This window comes from Gymnogyps californianus, chromosome Z, assembly GCF_018139145.2.
Source record: "Gymnogyps californianus isolate 813 chromosome Z, ASM1813914v2, whole genome shotgun sequence".
Taxonomy (NCBI): Eukaryota; Metazoa; Chordata; class Aves; order Accipitriformes; family Cathartidae; genus Gymnogyps; species Gymnogyps californianus.
Window position 1 is genome coordinate 58,994,919 of NC_059500.1, and position 13,572 is coordinate 59,008,490.

Below are 13,572 nucleotides of genomic sequence, written 5' to 3' on the forward strand. Positions count from 1 at the left end.
CCTTCTGTATGCTCCCTCTGCCAATCCCCTGCTCTGAAAGGCTTGATGAAAGTTTCAGTAGAAGAGGCAGAAAACTTAACGGGTACTCAGTGCTTTAGACCTGTTTGGACAGAACTGACAGCTTCATCTTGTCTGAGTGGGGAAGCAAATAGGAAATAATGCAAGTATGTAAGCTTTTCAAGGTTTCTGTTCTTACCAGATGAACTGCTAGTAAAGATATGGTTGAAGATAGAAATTGCAAGCAAAATCTTGTCAGAATTTCAAATAAAGGTGCCTTTAGGTTAGTCTCTAGTTCAGCTCCACTTTTGGAACATGGTCGTTAATGTGTCTCTTGCATCCAGAATTTGAAATGCTATGGTAAAGGTTTGTTGCAGTTATTATTTCAGTTGAATCTCTGAGTCTGTGCTTGGTATGACTTGTGTTCGGCAGAACGTATGCTCTGTTCTGTGAGCAGATCAGCATACAATCCAAGTGTCTGATACTGTGTCCTTTGTGGTGTCCTCACTCTGTCACACAACTGTATCAAATTACAATGATGCTGTAGGGCATCTTCTTGTAACAAAAAGGTGGTTTAGACCATTTCAATAGCTGCCTTTCTTGAGGCTTATGGGCTTTTAGGTAAAGCTTTGACTGTAAACTATATTGGGAAGTAGTTCAAAGTGTTAGAGATAGCCTGGTGTTAAAAATATCAGGATTCTGAGAATGAAGAATGCTTTTCAGTCCCCCGTCTTTGTGTTCAACGAAGTATGTGAGTATGGTGGGACTTTAGGGAAACATGCATTTAAAAGTCAAGAAATTGTTTTTCTGCCCATATCTGCTTGTTTTGTGAAGAATTCTCTTTTCTCATTACTTTATATGAACTGTCAGGTGCCTGCTTAGTCTTTTAAGTAGATAAAATATTGTACTTTCCTTGATCTGTCTGCACTTCATTGTATTTTATTTCTGAAGCTTTTTTTCAGTATTGTGTGAGGATTGCTGATAAAACTCTTGGGTTTTGGTAGCCCAAGTTATCCATACGCTTGTGAAACTCATGCATAAAACAATTTGAACAAGTTCAAATGCATATCTCTTTCTAGTATACAGAGATTAAAACTATATTATAAAGCTCTTTTTTTTTTTTTTTCTGTTTTGCAGGTAGAAAAAATAACTGGCCGCCTCTTCCTGAGAATTTTCCAGTAGGTCCTTGTTTCTACCAGGACTTTTCTGTAGACATTCCTGTAGAATTCCAGAAGACAGTAAAGATTATGTACTATTTGTGGATGTGTAAGTATTTTTTTTTAAAAGAAAAAAAAAGTGCCTATTCAAACTTGATGATACATACCTGCTACTTTGGCTTTTGTAACATCTGTAACAAGAAATTGTTTTAAATCCAGAAGTCAAATGTTGAAGTGAAATTTTTTTGTTAGCTTCAATTTTAGAAGTATTGAATTATTTCATAGAAACTTCCACAGAAAAAAAGGAGGAGGATTATCCTAAGGCAATTTGGTTCTGATATATTGCAGTTTTCTGGTTTAAGTATCTCTGTTGTTGTAAAATGAGCTTTGACCATTTATTAACTTAGAAATAATTTTACTGTTTTTAAAATCAGCTTATATATTAAGAAATATAATTCACAATCACTGTTAATAGACTTGTGAGTTTAAGAAGTATAATATCCATTTGCTTTAATATACATAGTTTTATATAGTTTAGTATAGTTTTTAGTCTGTAGTGGAGACTTAGTATCATTTTAGTCTATTTAAAAAAACTGTAAAATAAATTAGCCGAAGAATCAGTCCATGTTAAAACTACCCTTTGTACACCAAGAACACGCTACACCATCTTTGTGGGGTTAATTTTGCCCTCATTCAGGTGCTCTGTTTTGACTGGAGAAATGCTGGATGAACCAAATGTACAAATGCCAGAACATTTGTTTCTTCTGCCTTGTCCACTGAGTGTGACGAGAGCCTAATAATTACTCTGAGACTGAGGAAATTCCAAAGGTTTAGGTGCTTTGATGCCGTTAATATATTTTTAGCATACTAAGGGAATGTGAATTTCAGAACTTTTCTGTGTTTTTTTCAGGGCTTCAGATTTAGTTAGCAAATCTCTAATTTTACATATTAATCTGGTAATTTTATTACTGTGATTGAACCATGTAATTGAAACACATAAAATGAGCAGTCAGTATTGAATCAAGTGAATTCCACTTCATCATAATCCACAGCTTTCTATATTCATTGCTGGGTCATTAATCTTCAAATAAGCAACTAAATCCACTGCAGAATGTGTGACTAGTCACTCTCATAAATCTGACAGACATTTAAGATTTATATGAAATCTAAGATCAAGTACTCCAAAATTTTAGGATAGTTACTAATTCTGGCCATTTGCAGGACTGAGTTCTGAAAGTGCTGTATGTTTCAAACACAGAGTGAAGTTGGGCAGTGAGAATTAGAATATTAGTACTGTTTTTCTTTTTCCTTCTTAGCCAATAAATAAAGGAAGCAGTAATGTTACAGTATTTCAAAATATATAGGCATTGTGCTTTTATGCTAACATGACAGATTCTCTTCTAGGTAGACTGAGATTTTAACTGAGTCCTCTTGCTCTTTTCCTTCTTTAGCTCTAGTACTCTCTGACTTAGGGATTACCCAGGAAGGAAGGAAAAGGGCATAATAAAGGAAAAGAAAGACAAAATCTATTTCAGGCTTTAAAAAAAAAAAGATTGAGAACAGAACTCCATGCCTTAGGGCTGGCTGGTGAATCAGTCCTCGTGACTCTTCTTTCCCAGCATCGTATCTACATGGTTTGGCTCATTTTTCATTAGAGTGGCTATGCGTCCTCAGTGGAGGCACTTATTACTGTAGCAAACCAGCCTGCTTCTGCTTGCTGGTCTACTCTACGTTTTATTTCCACTTCCGGAACTTCCTAGGTCTTGTAAGGCCTAGGGGTTCTGTGAACATAGTCACATTTGGATAAATCTAGTACTGTGTGCTCAGCACTTTGTAAAGTAGATTAGTTTTCCTCTTCCTTTTTAGCAGGCCTAGGAACAAACCTTTCTGTTTCAGTTTTCTGTGTGCTTCTGTGGTTAGTAGCATTTTTTATATCCTTATTCTTGGTCTTTATGTATCTGAGGAAACTTTTTTACTTGTTTCAGGTCTATATGCTCTTTATCTCATGAGAAAACAAGTCTGTCTGTATCCCTATTCCATGAATTCATCCATCTTTTCTCTATTTGTATCAGAAGTCACAGTTTTCTGATTCCCTGATGTAGTTTTATCTTTGCACTAATTTTTTTGTTTTTTTCCCCTGGGGAGAGCTTTTTTTTTTTTTTAACTGACTGAGTGCTCCCATGTTTTTTTGAACTAAGCAATCAATTAGCAATGGCTTCTGTCAGCTGCCAGTGGAGCTTTTCTGTTTTATCTTGGTTTTGTGACCATTGCTATTTTAGTGGCTTGCAGATAGAATGACAGTTTTCCTGGCTCTTCAGCACTGAGCACTACTTTTTAGATCTTTCTATGCTGTTAGTAGTGAAATGTCCCATGTCTCTTGACCTGTATCTAACACCAAAAATTTTTGGCTCAAAAGCTTGTGTTTTCCAGCTGCCTTCCCCACAGGCTGATAGCGTGTACAAAATGAGCAGTACTGATTTTCGAAGAATATTTCTTATTTGAAGTTACAAACCAAAGAGCTGCTTAATCTCTTGGAAAGCTTTTGTGGCATTTGGGTTTGTTACTTTATGTAGGTTGTGAATGTTTCCATTTTTTATGAACAAGACTTTTAAAGGTTTTCAAAGACCAATGACTTAAACTGTAGATTCTGGTAGAAAAATAATACCCTAAAGTGCCAACTTTTATGGTATTTTTTCTGTTTAGGAGAGTTTCATCTCATCCATCCTTCTGTCTGAGGATACGATCAATAGTACCTATATCAGTCTGTGTTGATGGTTGTTCTGCCTGTTCCTGAGAACCTCCAAGGATGGGCATTTCATAAACTCCCTCCAAGCCTGTTCTAGTGTGTTGCTGTCTTCTATCATTAGAAGACGTTTCCCAGTATATAATTTAATTCTCCCTTCCTGTGTTTGATCTTCCGTGTTCTGTCCACTGTTGTTATGGAGAACACATTTATCCCCGTTAGTTGTCTCCTTGTGGCTAAATTAGCATAGTTTACTCAGCCTTTCTTTGTAGGTTATGTTTTCTAGAAGTCTGACTGTTTGGTTGCTGTCTTACAGATTCACTGCTTGGTCCACTGGATATTATTGTGGGTTTTTTAGTGTGTAGTGTCAAGAATTTTACAATGTGGACTGTGTCAAATATTTTAGCTGAAGTCCTGATCTACTGTGTAGAGGAAAAAAACCACCTTCATATTTTTGATAGCATGTGCTTATGTTATGTGCTGATCTAAGCCTGGTTTAGAATATTTTTTTTCCTATGGAAAATACTTCTGTCATTTGTGAGGCATGTTTGCACGTCTTACCCGCCCCCTCTCCAAAAAGAGCAGAACAGACAAGGAACAAAAGCCTAAACTACATTTCAAGCTACTTTGTGCTCCAAGGTTGTGTGTGATCAAACTTCACCAGGTTTGTCCTCACTTGTCAGTTGCCTTGTGGCTTCAAAACCCTCCATTTTGTAGGCATCCCCTTCCCCTTGAGGCAGTCCCTTACAGGGTGACGGTCCAGCTGGTTCCTGGGAAGAAGCGCATTCTTTTGTCATGTGTCCTAGTGAAGACTTCCGTTTCCCAAGAACACCATCAATAAAACATTACTAAAATGAAACTTAGTACAATAATCTATGTTCATACAGTCCCAAATGGGACGGCAAAATAATCGTCTCAATAATGTAGATGCCAAATAGCATCAGTGCAGCTTGTGGTCTTTATCTACAATTCACTTTCAAACATTAATGGATGATAAAGTGTAGTTAATTAAGACAGGGAATGTATATCTAAGTAGGATTCTTCTGTACAAGGAGGTTTACACTAATAAAAATGAAGTTGAGTGTGAATATTTATTAAACTACTGTAATTTCCCATTGTTCACTCTTATTCTGCCATGAATGCCCTTTTTTTTTTTTTTTAACCTCAACTGCTTCCACAGCTGAACTAGGAGAAGGCTTTTTTAGATGGGTTCACACTGAGTAGTGTATTGGTATAGCTGTGAAGTTACTGTCATATAGACATTGCGTGTTGTAGACTTCGGCCAAAGCCTTAGGTCATTTCAGCCCCCAGGTGGTCATTATCTTCTAACAACTTGTATCATGGTTTAATTTGAAGAGGCAAGTAGATGGGACGTACTTAAAGCCGTTACCCTGAACATAAAAACACCTGTCTGTTCATACAACAGCAAAGCTTATTTAGGTCACTTAGTGAAGGTGTTGGCTCAAAGAACAAATGCCTTTCTGTACCTTGCAGCAGGCAGAGAGAAGGGCAAGTGGAGCGAAGGGAGAATTGTCAGTGAAGTCCCGTGTCTTCATCTGTGGCTTGCTAATAGGCAGTTTTTACAGCTGAGATTGTCCATGACAGTAATGAAGTAGACCCCTATGTTACTGGTTTTATTGTGCTATTAAGTATCAATAGCAGGTGTGACGTTTTAACCCTCTTCTGCACTGATGGTATTCTTTTAAAACTGTTCCTGTTATCATAACTGCAATTACAGAAAAAGTAGTGATTTTGGAAAGTTCAAACTCCACCATAATGTAGATGTTTGTAGTAATCTAGGGGGGTCTCCCTGTTTTCCAGTATTGACTAGAAGAAGAAAGAATACCTCTTAGTAAGCTTTCTCATGTTTATCAAAGGAAAGCAGGAATTTGGATTTGTATTCTTTGCTGTGCTTTATGAGGCATACACACACAAATTCTGAAATGAGTTGTTTTTGCTGACCTCTTGGAACAGTGCTAAGATATGCAGATGCATTAAATGCTTTTTATTTAAAAGTACAAAGTTTTCTGTTTCTGGTGACTCTTAGAGGAAAATATGATTTGTCTGAGGGAAATGTTCTGAGTTTCATCAGCCTTTCATGCAATGATGTGGGCATTTTGCTTTGGGATTTTTTCCCACTAAGTTGATTTAGGGCTTATTTAAATACTAGTTAAGAGGGCAGCAAAGAGTTTGAGGAGTCTTTTTTTCAGAATCTGTATTATCTTGCCAGTTCTTCTGTTAACCTTACCTTCCAGTAGAATGACTAAAATGTTTCTCTGAACTTAAATAAAAAATTATTGCTGCAAGGAGCAGCTTGTGCACTCTCAATTATAAATACCCTACTTTATCCTGATCTACAAGGACGGAAACTGTCCTCTGAGATAGCAAAATCACTCCTGAATCACTGGTTATTGCTGAAAAAAGACAGAAATTCATGTTCATCTTTTAAGTCTGGCAGAACTAACTTCTGTGCCAGATAGCATGAAGGTAGTAGTTATAATGTTTCTTAATACTGCTGTATCTTTTTTCTGTTCTAAGATCTAAATATATTTGAAGTCATAATATGTGTTCTAAGAACTAAATATATGTGAAGTCATAATGCCAATGCATTTTCTTTAGTAGAAATTCAATAGTTAACCTGTAACAAGGTCTGCCAATGAGAAAATGCTAGTATTGAGCTAAGAACGGAGCACCAAAAAGGCAGATATTTAAGACCAATGTTATAAGAAATATTTGAATATGCAGTATGTATGAAAGCATCTAGAACAGCTTCTTGCAGATCTTGTTTTACTGAGAAACATTTTTACTAAGTGGGGTTTTTTGCTTTATTACATGGAAGGCAAAGAGCTTTGCATTGAAAGATTTTTTTTTTTAATTTTTATTTTCAAATTAGAATGTACAGTGCTAAATTTATGATGCGTTTTATATAATTTATAAGCTGTCTCAAAAAATAGTCAGTAGTCTGTTAAATATCTGTATCCAGTTATTACTGCAGAAAAAGTATCAATTCTTGCAGCTGTGGAAACCTCTTTTTTCATCATTTTAAGTTTGAAAATGTTTTATTTTTATGACAGGATTTTTTCCTTCACCATATACCTGATAGTACTTGAATTTTCATGTTCCGTACTTTCACTTGTGAATACAGGGTTTACCTGAAAGTTAGAAAACTATATAAAAATCATCTTATTGCTGAGGGTATTGATTTATTGTCAGCATGCTGATGTTTTGTTTAAAAATGCTCAGTTTGGGTATTACTTTAACAGTTGTAATAATTTACTGTATAAACATAACTTAATTAAGACTATTTTGCTTTTGCTTCTACAGTCCATACAGTGACACTGTTTCTTAATATCTTTGGATGTTTGGCCTGGTTTTACGTTGATGCTACGCGAGGGGTTGATTTTGGATTGAGTATTCTCTGGTTCTTGCTTTTTACCCCTTGTTCTTTTGTCTGCTGGTACAGACCACTTTATGGAGCTTTCAGGTAACAACTTCAGCTTGACTTAGGATATTTAAAAACTTGTTGAAATGCATTAACGTTCCAGAATTTGCTTGATTATCATTATGATAATCCTTTAATATGCTTTCATTAGAAACAAGAAGTATGTTTGCCATTAATTCGGTTGTTGTATTTGAAACATAGATGGCAATAGTTAAGAATACCATGGAATATCCTTTTAAGTATTTATAGTTTCTACCATTGACAAAATATTTGTAGGAAATATTTAACTTTGTATTGGGCTGAGAACAATTTTAAGGAAAATTCTCATTAAATCTCTGTCCCTTCACACCAAGAATTTGAGTAGGTTAATAGTTAAGAGTGTCTTAAATTTTTGGCTTCCTGAGTGAACTTCTTAAAACTCTACACTTCAAAATTTTATATTGTTAAGTGACCTGCAGTGTCTGTAATTGAAGTAGACTGAGATTCTTAAGAATGAGTAGAGCAGGTATATTGTAATCAAACTCTAGTATATTTCCTAGCTCTTAGCAATCTTTGCAGACTTCACAAGCGTGAGGTGTGGTAGCTTTGTGTTTAAGAATAGAATTGTTGGTTTGCATGCAAAATTGAACTTTTTTTTGGGTGAAAATCAGCATGTGGAGATTCTAAATCCTGTACTCTTACAGTATTTCTTGGGAATTTTTTTTTTACATTGAAGTGATTCAGGATGTTCTCAGTTAAAAGGCACTAATTCTTGTAGAGAGAGATTGATGGCCAGAAATTGCAGTTAAGCGTAACCTTTAGACTAGATGAGGTGTTTCTTTTTGCTAACCAAGGAGGTATTGCTGTACCCACACATCTCTGAGGAATCATATAGTTTAACTTGCATTTGCTCTCTAGTAAATCCATAGCTTTTCTTACTGAATATTGATTGTTTGGAAAAGGAAATCTACTACTTGCATATTCAACTTTCGATCAGTTGCTCAGCTGAAAATGAAATAGTTATTGAACTGAACTGGTTGAATAAATAGAAGTGAACAAACTCCCTTCTGCAGGAAGAGCTAGTAATGGCAAAATCTGTTTCTGTGACTTAACTAAGTGATTTCTCCTTTCTTTAGAACTCTGGTAGCAAGCATTATCATATGATCGTTAGTTTTGATAGTAGTAAGTTGAGGTCTTTGTTGAGATTTTGCCTGTACATTTATATTTGTTTTTTTTTACTTTCAGTCTTTGTCAGGCTGGCACTTTAGTAATTTACACAGCAAACCTATTTTGTATATTTTGGTTTTAAGCAACAGCTGCTTCAGTATTCTGGTCTGTGCTATGTTTCAGTAATTTCATATTAGATTTTATTTCCTTTTACAAGTAAAATATTTTCTTCTCATCCTGCCAGCACTGTGAACTTCAGTCTGAAAGTGGAGCAGAATTCTGTTCTTCATGCATTGTAGCAAAACTTCTATGTTTAGTCTAAGAGGCCCTGCTGTGTGCTGAACAGAACACTAAGGAATAGTATCTTGCTGCTATTCTCACCTCTGTTAGAGGTACAGGTGGCAAAAATACTATATTAAAGAAGAAGGAGCAGCTCTTGTAAATAAACACACTGCAAAAGCACAGAATTACTGATACTTCAAGTCACTGCCAATAAATGAAAGCACTTTTCCTCTGGTTAATGCAGAAAAAAATTTTAGATTGGTACTACAGTATTTGCAAAAAGTCATTAATTTCCTGGCTGCTTTAATCTTTTTCCCCCCCTCTTTCAGGAGTGACAGTTCATTCAGGTTCTTTGTGTTCTTCTTTGTATATATCTGTCAGTTTGCTGTACATGTACTTCAAGCTGCAGGATTTCAAAGATGGGGAAACTGGTGAGTATTCTGTTTGCTGTAGCGTTATACTGTCTGTAAGACAAACACTCATATTTGATACAGCAACTGCAATACAGTCTGTGTGTTTTTTCAAAAAAACCCTTGTCTTCACTGGAATTGTTACATTTAGCACTCAAAAAAGGCATTTTTGGAGTGCTCTTAACTAGGAAAAGTGGATGAAACATATCCCAAGAATGTGAGGTACTTCTGTTATTAGGCTGGTCAAAATTTTATCCTTCAATGTAAACAACTTTGAACTATTCTTTTATACATTACCTCCTCTATTTTGGTGGTGTGTGGAGATGTTACTTGCTCTATGTTTAAGATAAAGACATAAGCAAAACTTAGAGAAAACGAAAATAATTTAGACAGCAATAATATACTCTTTGCATATTATTTTGTATCATTAGTTATTTCTACTTATACTTACTACTTGTTAAGGAAATTTATGGCTAAAATTTGAAGAATCAGTCAACAATGTATTTGGGTGAATATAGTGGTATATTTTTGATATTATTTGAAAAGCTCATTTGTCCAAGTCAACTCCTTATTCTGTAATAGTTGATTTTTCTTTTTGATGCTTGCAAGTATATAAGCTTTTACATGAAGCTTTTATGTATATTATCTTTTATTTGAGTCTTCGAGGTCTAGTATTTAGATTTTACAAGGAAAAGCTATTGGGAATCAGTCACCGTCCTTGGAAAAAAAAACAACAAACTTGAATTAGCTAAAAGCATGGTTGTAGTAGCCAGCTGGTAGCATGGAGAGCTATGACTGGCGGTACTATAGCTGGGTAGTGGCACTTCTCTGTATCAGTGCTTTTTGCTGCTAACCTCCAAACATACGTAAGGCAGACAAAACAGCATTGCTTTGCAACTGTAGTGTAAGGAAAGATCCTGTTTTATTATTTTTGCTCTTGAATCTGCTATTTTGCTTTTTTGTAGATAAATTGATTGACATTAACAAAATAAAAAAGTATTTTAGAGGGCCAACTCTCCAAGTATGTGGAGTGTACTTTTAAGGATACCTGGGGAAGGGGTATGAAAAGTAGCCAGATCATCAGAAAATGCTAATTACAGTTTGGATTTTGGAGTTTTGTGGTAGAGTCCAGTTGGACATAGGGGATGTCAAAGCAATTTGAAACAGGTAGAGGAAAGTTTTAAGGTTGTTTGGGTTTACGGAAATTTTTTGCTTTTTTTTCTGTGGAAGAATCTTTTCCATCTTAATGTTTTATTTTTATTAAGGCAGCCTGCTTTTTGTGGTTTCAAGTTTGATACTGTATTTTTCTATTGGTGATTCAATTTTGAAGAATGAGGAAATGTTTGAAGTAGATACCGATACAGCGATCTTTTCTATTAGTTAATCTGATGCTATCTACTTCAAAAAATTATCATATTAACCTCAATTGAGAAAGCGTTACTGCGTGGCTACAATTAAATGAGTCTTCCCACATAGAAGCTCTGTGTGTGTGGCATGTTTTCATTTTATATTTAAAGAAGTTAGAAGCTATCTTTTTAGGGACATTTTCTCTTCCATGAAATCATGTAGTCTTAAATCAGTCTGAAATGACAGTATGACAAAAAAAAAAAGCAAAAAGTTGATGAGCAACTCTCTAATTTCTTCACAATTCTGCTCAAGGATAATAATCTTTACTGTAATTTTTCATATAGTTTCACTGCATGCATTGGGAAAAATAGAAAATAAGCTCTAAAAGTTTATTATAGAACCAAAATATGCTTACGTAAAATTCCCATGACTTTTTCTTCAAAAATATTCAAAGTTGATCAGAACCAGGAAGTTATAAAGCTTCCCTTGATGTGAATACTTGTGGTTGAATGGTTCATGTGCTGTGCTAGTAAAGTTTGTCCTTTCTTTTTCCTTCAGTGGGTGGATTTCATCTCTTACTGGTCTTAATAAGAGTATTCCCGTTGGCATTATGATGATAATCATAGCTGCACTTTTCACAGCATCTGCTGTTATCTCATTAGTTATGTTTAAAAAGGTGAGTTACATATTATTCCCCTCTTCTCTTTCCTGTGTTTGACCTGGATTTTGCTTTGCTGCTTGAGAGGTACTCTCTCACAAAGTAATGGGGATTAAATGATATTCTTGGAGGTGTCCCTTACCTATTAACAATTGTACTTTTTTACTTATGCTGTTGTGGAGTTAGGAAATGCTGTTTGTACAATGCCCATATTTTCTGCAAACTAAAATGGGGAAGGATAGCTCTGAATAAGAGAAATCAGGAGGTAAACTCACAATGAAGGGGTAGGTGAATGCACTGGACACTATGATTGTACCTGTAGATGCCAGGTTGTAATTTTCAAATCTGTGGTGATTCATCAAGCTGAGTGAAGTGTGATTCAAATGATTGCTAAGTTTCGGCTCTTACCAAAATCATTCCCATTAAAATCAATAGAAAAGGGAGATGCCTGGCACCTCAGAAAAGGATTTTTATTTCTCTGCTTCTATTATTGTAACATTTTGTTGCCAATTAATGCTTGTGTAGCATGAAAGCTCAAAGAAAGATGCTTTTTTCCCTTGGTTCCTTTTTATGAATTTCCATCCAGAAGACCTAAGTTTAGATACTAGCGTGCTAGTAAGTTTTTGATGTTGTTTAGATAAAATGTAACTGAGAATTCTTCTGATGATGTGCTGGCAATTCTAGTAATTCAGCCTCAGTTACAGTTATGCTTAAAGATTGTCACCTACTTTACACATAAATAATAGGCCACTCTTCTGGCCTGTTTACAGTAAGCTAGAAATTCTAAGCGTTGCCTGGAGATGTCCCTTCTCATTTGTTTTCTGCATAAATACTGAGGTACAGGACAAAGAAACAAGCAAGAAAACTACGGTGGAGCACATTTTTTTTACACGCTTCCTACGGTATGCATCTGGATTCTTTTCAAAAACCTGCATACTCAGATGTGACCTGGTATATCTTTATGGATGAGAAATAGTCACATTTGTAACAAAGAAAAAAGTTACAACATTAATTTTCCTGCTACACTTGAATGAAAATGTCTTTGCAATATTATTTGACAATTTTATTGTGACTTCATTGAATATAAGTCAGAAATAGCATTTTAATTTTAATACTCAGGTAATTGGAAGTTACTCAGGATTTCATTTTTTGTTGTACTGAAGAGTATGTACCATGTTGTTTAGTTTGTAAGTCATATTGTTTAATACCTCTGCTTGTTATGCAGAGCTATTGGTCATCACACTAGTTTAGCAGATACATATCTGCATTATTAGGATATTTTATACTTTTTAATATTCAGTCGTAGCTTAGCTTGTTCTTGTAACCGTATCAATCAGAGAAATTAAAATGTTTCTAAAAATTGATGTAGAAAAAAGTTCACCAAAATGTTATTGACACAGTGGATTCAAAACTACTTTTTTGGTTTTTGATTGCTGCTGTTTTTTTTAATGTGCACACTTACTAACTCTTTTAATGAGTATGACAAGTTGTATACAAATTGAGACAGGAGACATTTTTGCAAGCAATGAGCCCTGCATTATGCTAAGGATGCAGCCTGTTTGTGTATTTAAATACGTTATTTCAGACAGTAGATACCACACACATTTTAGTAAAGACGTATAAGACCCCTTTGAACTTGCAAAAAGTTACACGTATTCCGACAGTCAAACTGTGCATGCAGCAGGGCAGTCAAAAGTTGTAGGTTTGTGGAAAAAAAAGTCCGTTTACTCATTTCTGGATCCACCCAAACACATGAGCAAACAGATTTCCCCACCACACAGCTCTGCTTCGTGTTTGAGACTTTGTTGTTAGTCTACCAAAAAATGGAAGGCTCAGCACTGTTTTTTCACTGCTTTTCCACCTGCCTAGGTGCATGGTCTCTACCGCACGACTGGTGCTAGTTTTGAGAAGGCGCAGCAGGAGTTTGCAACAGGAGTGATGTCCAACAAAACTGTACAAACCGCTGCAGCCAACGCCGCATCAACAGCAGCAACCAGTGCAGCTCAAAATGCCTTCAAGGGTAACCGAATGTAGGGGGACATAAAAAGTCGTCACGGTTCTCTTCCATTGTACTTTATTTTCCAGTCACTTATTATATTCCCTAAAAGCCTAGATCAAAATTCACACAGCATGTTTGTCTCTTCTGCAGCTGTGCATGGGTAAAATGGGAAATGTTTGGTTTATTTTATTATAAATTTATTTATTTTAAAAAGATAACCATTCTTTTCCCTTCTTTAAGGTGTTGCATTCTAGACTATAAAGCCTTCCATATTTTATGGAGGATAAATAATTTCAACAATTGGCCTGAGAATGAATTGTGGTATATAATGATCAAATAAATTACGAATTTGGAAGGTTTTTTAGTGGTTCACTCCGGTATTTTTTTTAAC

General features: G+C 35.4%; 1 protein-coding gene across 3 annotated transcripts in view; it reads left to right on the plus strand.

Moving 5' to 3' along the window:
- Nucleotides 1–13,336, plus strand: part of SCAMP1 (secretory carrier membrane protein 1) — an 86,999-nt gene extending 73,663 nt beyond the window's left edge. For all 3 annotated transcript variants that reach the window (XM_050913725.1, XM_050913723.1, XM_050913724.1), the window contains 5 exons: nt 1,135–1,263; nt 7,222–7,381; nt 9,097–9,198; nt 11,083–11,200; nt 13,052–13,336. In XM_050913725.1, coding sequence (XP_050769682.1) covers nt 1,135–1,263; nt 7,222–7,381; nt 9,097–9,198; nt 11,083–11,200; nt 13,052–13,216 — 674 coding nt within the window. In that variant the 3' untranslated portion in view covers nt 13,217–13,336. The remainder of the gene's footprint in view (nt 1–1,134; nt 1,264–7,221; nt 7,382–9,096; nt 9,199–11,082; nt 11,201–13,051) is intronic.
- The last annotated feature ends 236 nt before the right edge of the window (nt 13,337–13,572 follow it).